Here is a 6,000-nt window from a genome sequence, read left to right as displayed (position 1 = left end):
TGGCACTGTTCTTGCCACTGTTATGGGGTAATGTTGCTGGTATAGTGGCACTGTGCCTGGCACTGTTATGGGGTAATGTTGCTGGTATAGAGGCACTGTGGCTGGCACTGTTATGGGGAAATGTTGCTGGTATAGAGGCACTGTGGTTGGCACTGTTATGGGGTAATGTTGCTGGTATAGTGGCACTGTGGCTGGCACTGTTCTGGGGTAATGTTGCTGGTATAGAGGCACTGTGGCTGACGCTGTTATGGGGTAATGTTGCTGGTATAGTGGCACTGTGGTTGGCACTGTTATGGGGTAATGTTGCTGGTATAGAGGCACTGTGGCTGACACTGTTATGGGGTAATGTTGTTGGTATAGAGGCACTGTGGCTGACACTGTTATGGGGTAATATTGCTGGTATAGTGGCACTGTGGCTGGAACTGTTATGGGGTAATGTTGCTGACATATTGGCACTGTTCTTGCCACTGTTATGGGGTAATGTTGCTGGTATAGTGGCACTGTGGCTGGCACTGTTATGGGGTAATGTTGCTGGTATAGTGGCACTGTGGCTGGCACTGTTATGGGGTAATGTTGCTGTTATAGAGGCACTGTGGCTGGCACTGTTATGGGGTAATGTTGCTGGTATAGTGGCACTGTGGTTTATACTGTTAAGGGGGAATGTTGCTGGTATAGAGGCACTGTGTCTGACACTGTTATGGGGTAATGTTGCTAATATAGTGGCACTGTGGCTGGCACTGTTATGGGGTAATGTTGCTGGTATAGAGGCACTGTGGCTGGCACTGTTATGGGGTAATGTTGGTATAGAGGCACTGTGGTTGGCACTGTTATGGGGTAATGTTGCTGGTATAGTGGCACTGTGGCTGGCACTGTTATTGGGTAATGTTGTTGGTATAGAGGCACTGTGGCTGGCACTGTTATGGGGTAATGTTGCTGGTATAGAGGCACTGTGGCTGACACTGTTATGGGGTAATGTTGCTGGTATAGAGGCACTGTGGCTGACACGTGTTATGGGGTAATGTTGTTGGTATAGGGGCACTGTGGCTGGCACTGTTATGGGGTAATGTTGCTGGTATAGTGGCACTGTGCTTGCCACTGTTATGGGGGTAATGTTGCTGGTATAGTGGCACTGTGGCTGGCACTGTTACGGGGGTAATGTTGCTGGTATAGTGGCACTGTGGCTGGCATTGTTATGGGGTAATGTTGCTGACATATTGGCACTGTTCTTGCCACTGTTATGGGGTAATGTTGCTGGTATAGTGGCACTGTGCCTGGCACTGTTATGGGGTAATGTTGCTGGTATAGAGGCACTGTGGCTGGCACTGTTATGGGGAAATGTTGCTGGTATAGAGGCACTGTGGTTGGCACTGTTATGGGGTAATGTTGCTGGTATAGTGGCACTGTGGCTGGCACTGTTCTGGGGTAATGTTGCTGGTATAGAGGCACTGTGGCTGACGCTGTTATGGGGTAATGTTGCTGGTATAGTGGCACTGTGGTTGGCACTGTTATGGGGTAATGTTGCTGGTATAGAGGCACTGTGGCTGACACTGTTATGGGGTAATGTTGTTGGTATAGAGGCACTGTGGCTGACACTGTTATGGGGTAATATTGCTGGTATAGTGGCACTGTGGCTGGAACTGTTATGGGGTAATGTTGCTGACATATTGGCACTGTTCTTGCCACTGTTATGGGGTAATGTTGCTGGTATAGTGGCACTGTGGCTGGCACTGTTATGGGGTAATGTTGCTGGTATAGTGGCACTGTGGCTGGCACTGTTATGGGGTAATGTTGCTGTTATAGAGGCACTGTGGCTGGCACTGTTATGGGGTAATGTTGCTGGTATAGTGGCACTGTGGTTTATACTGTTAAGGGGGAATGTTGCTGGTATAGAGGCACTGTGTCTGACACTGTTATGGGGTAATGTTGCTAATATAGTGGCACTGTGGCTGGCACTGTTATGGGGTAATGTTGCTGGTATAGAGGCACTGTGGCTGGCACTGTTATGGGGTAATGTTGGTATAGAGGCACTGTGGTTGGCACTGTTATGGGGTAATGTTGCTGGTATAGTGGCACTGTGGCTGGCACTGTTATTGGGTAATGTTGTTGGTATAGAGGCACTGTGGCTGGCACTGTTATGGGGTAATGTTGCTGGTATAGAGGCACTGTGGCTGACACTGTTATGGGGTAATGTTGCTGGTATAGAGGCACTGTGGCTGACACGTGTTATGGGGTAATGTTGTTGGTATAGGGGCACTGTGGCTGGCACTGTTATGGGGTAATGTTGCTGGTATAGAGGCACTGTGGCTGACACTGTTATGGGGTAATGTTGCTGGTATAGTGGCACTGTGGCTGGCACTGTTATGGGGTAATGTTGTTGGTATAGAGGCACTGTGGCTGGCACTGTTATGGGGTAATGTTGCTGGTATAGAGGCACTGTGGCTGACACTGTTATGGGGTAATGTTGCTGGTATAGAGGCACTGTGGCTGACACGTGTTATGGGGTAATGTTGTTGGTATAGGGGCACTGTGGCTGGCACTGTTACGGGGGTAATGTTGCTGGTATAGAGGCACTGTGGCTCACACTGTTATGGGGTAATGTTGCTGGTATAGTGGCACTGTGGCTGGCACTGTTATGGGGTAATGTTGTTGGTATAGAGGCACTGTGGTTGGCACTGTTATGGGGTAATGTTGTTGGTATAGAGGCACTGTGGCTAACACTGTTATGGGGTAATGTTGCTGGTATAGAGGCACTGTGGTTGGCACTGTTATGGGGTAATGTTGCTGGTATAGAGGCACTGTGGCTGACACTGTTATGGGGTAATGTTGCTGGTATAGAGGCACTGTGGCTGACACTGTTATGGGGTAATGTTGCTGGTATAGTGGCACTGTGGTTGGCACTGTTATGGGACTGACGGTGCTGGTCTGATGGCACTGTGGCTAGCACTGGCATGAGAGAACTGAGGCTGGCAGCGTTATGAGGGCACCACACATACACCTGTCCATGATCTTCACTCGTTCAGAAGTTCTACAGAACGATGCTCCATGATTCACTCTTGCAGGACATTTCACTTACTGGGGTCACGTTATAAAGTTCACACTCTGTAAATAATAATATAAGTGTCTCTGTAATACAAGAAGAGACTGGCAGGAGGCACTGCCCTGTGATTACTGTGCACACATGCTACCATGGGATAACCCATGTACGAGAAGACCGCTGACAGATGGTCCCTGGAACAGCACAGGTTACACTGCTGGACACGCCCTCAAGGACAACCGCTGCCAATTGGCGTGCAGCTTGTTGAGGGGGTGGAGCCTGCGGCAGCTCACGGCTGGAGCAGGGATGGTAAGGGAGCTTTGTTTATCTGGGTCCCGGCTTCAGGGGGTTTATTAGCTGCAAGGGTATGAGGAGTCACTGCAGATGGGGGAGGAACTACTAGGGGCAACCTGGGCACTTGTGTGAATCACTGGGGGGGGGGGGGGGCAATGCCCAGTATAAAGGGGCAGTGGGGATATTATCAGACTATTTAGTATGAGACACAGTGCTGGTGCAGGGGGTGTATCCTGCTATACCATATATATATACAGGGCTAGTGTCGGAATACAGAGCAGTGAGAGCCTCAGCTGGCACATAGATGCTGCTTGGGGCATGTGAGCAACAGTGAAGTGTCACCAGTGGAATGTGACCTGGCACCTTGGCTACATTCCTAGGGCATTATGGGCATCATGTATTAATAGAAGCAGTAGACAATTTGCTGTAGACTTTAGGAGCCACAATGGCAGCAAATGTTTATAAAGTTAAAGACATTTTGTAAATGTCTCACAACTTAAGATAAAGTCTGGGCATAAGTTTAGCTTTTTATATACATGTCTTGGTCGCTCATAACTGGCATAATAGGATGATATCCATGTCACAAAGTTGTGAATGCCCGCTCATGCCCAATTCTAAATAAACTGTTGGCAAAGTTGGTACTTGGTGGAAAACATGGCGATCTGTATTGATAAATATGGTGCACGTTTTGCACATCAAATATTCAGAAGCATTGAGGATGTTTTATACTTACACCGACCTAATGCTGGAATCTAGAAAAATGTGCCAACCTGGTGAGGGTGACCTAAGACCGAGTAGTATTACAGTGTTCTACTTTATATGAACCTATATCAAGTTATACACTGAATAAATATATACAGTCATTGTCTGTAAGGTGATAATGTTGGATGCGGAGTTGTGCGCAGGTTCTGGGTGGTAAACGTGGCATAATAGGTGAACACATATGCTGAAGGATTTGGGCGCCATGCCTTGTGATGTATTTGTGCTATTCTCTGTTGTGCACAGACTGGTACATGAACCCACTGTGTTCACTTCTTTACTATTCTTTCTCATGGAGTCAAATAGGCATCAAAAAAAGCAGGACAAAACTAATTGTGAATATATTTGTCATATTCTTCCAAAGTTTTTCTTGCAATTTCCATTTGTTACATATTTTGTATAATGAACGCTTATCATTGGGCACCGGCTGGTGACACATCTGAGCATCTCTGTTATCTTGTGATTTTCCAGTCAGCACCAGACTCAGGAACAGCTCCACCTGGTCAGGCGGCCCCTTTCCCCGCTGCTCCTCCTCTGATGCCTCCACCTTTTGTAAGTATATGTACATGCTCAGTCTATGTTAGTCCAGTGTGTTGTTAGTCCATGTGACAAGCCGGTATAACTGTCATGATATCTCAATGTGCACTTGCTTTCCTGTTTGCATGCAGACAGCATATGGGAAACATGAATTTAAGGCTTTATTCAGACGAACGGGAAAAACGTCCGTGCAACGCGCGTGATTTGCACGGACCTATATGTGTCTATGGGGCCGTGCAGACATGTCCGTGATTTTTCATCATCGTGAGTCCGCTGAAAAAAAGTCACGACATGTCCGTTCTTTCGGCGTTTTGCACGCATCACGCACCCATTGAAGTCAATGGGTGCGTGAAAACCAAGCATGCCGCACGGAAGCACTTCCGTGCGAACTGCGTGATTCGCGCAAAGAGCTGTCAAAAGGATGAATGTAAACAGAAAAGCACCACGTGCTTTTCTGTTTACAAACATCCAAACGGAGTGTCTTTGAGATGAGCGAACCAGGACAACGGAACCGACGTCAGGAGATAGTCACTGTCCAGGGTGCTGAAAGATTTAAACTGGTTCAGCACCCTGGACAGTGACTTCCGATCCCAATATACATGAACGTGTAAAAAAAAAAGAAGTTCTGACTTACCGATAACTCCCGGCTTCTTCCTCCAGTCTGACCTCCCGGGATGGCAATTCAGTCCAAGTGACAGCTCCAGCAAATCACAGGCTGCAGCGGTCACATGGACTGCCGCGTCATCCAGGGAGGTGGGGCCAGATGTCAAGAGAGGCGCGTCACCAAGGCAACGGCCGGGAGGGAAGTTCTCGGTAAGTACGAACTTTTTCATTTTTTTTTAACAGGTTTCTCGATATTGTGATCGGCATTCACTGTCGAGGGTGCTGAAAGAGTTAACTGCCGATCAGTTAACTCTTTCAGCACCCTGGACAGTGACTGACGTCGACTAGACTCATCTCTATGATGGCGGCTGCGCGAAAATCACGCAGCCGCGCATCATACACGGATGACACACGGAGCTGTGAAGTGGTTTTTGCGCGCGCAAAACGCCGCGTTCGTGTGAATCCAGCCTGACACCGTGTTTCCCAACCATCAGGGGTTCCAGCATCTAGACCGGTCACTTTTAGGGTATGTTCTCACAGGCAGGAGACACTGTAGATTTTCTGCAACAGAAAATCGGCATCGGAATCTCCCAAAAAGGTTTTTGCTGCACATATTGCTGCGGAAATGTGCAATCTGCACAAAATCGACAGCGTTTCCGCAGCAATATGTGCAGCGCAAATGCAATATTTTCATATTTAGTGGGTGGATTTTAGTGTGAAGCATTGATTATAGCAAGTTTTATGTGCACCTGCAGATTTTGACCTTGATTCCG

The 6,000-nt window shown here is 47.9% G+C and overlaps 1 protein-coding gene across 9 annotated transcripts in view; it reads left to right on the top strand.

The window, feature by feature from the left end:
- The first annotated feature begins 3,308 nt into the window (after positions 1 to 3,308).
- Positions 3,309 to 6,000, top strand: part of PRPF40B (pre-mRNA processing factor 40B) — an 88,113-nt gene continuing 85,421 nt past the window's right edge. For all 9 annotated transcript variants that reach the window (XR_012881389.1, XR_012881388.1, XM_075852230.1 and 6 more), the window contains exons 1-2: positions 3,309 to 3,343; positions 4,559 to 4,639. Coding sequence is in view for 7 of the 9 variants with exons in the window: in XM_075852230.1 (XP_075708345.1) it covers positions 3,341 to 3,343; positions 4,559 to 4,639 (84 nt within the window). In the remaining 2 variants the exon portion in view is untranslated. The remainder of the gene's footprint in view (positions 3,344 to 4,558; positions 4,640 to 6,000) is intronic.

This window comes from Rhinoderma darwinii, chromosome 2, assembly GCF_050947455.1.
Source record: "Rhinoderma darwinii isolate aRhiDar2 chromosome 2, aRhiDar2.hap1, whole genome shotgun sequence".
NCBI classification, from domain to species: domain Eukaryota; kingdom Metazoa; phylum Chordata; class Amphibia; order Anura; family Rhinodermatidae; genus Rhinoderma; species Rhinoderma darwinii.
This window is presented reverse-complemented; position numbering and strand designations above follow the sequence as displayed.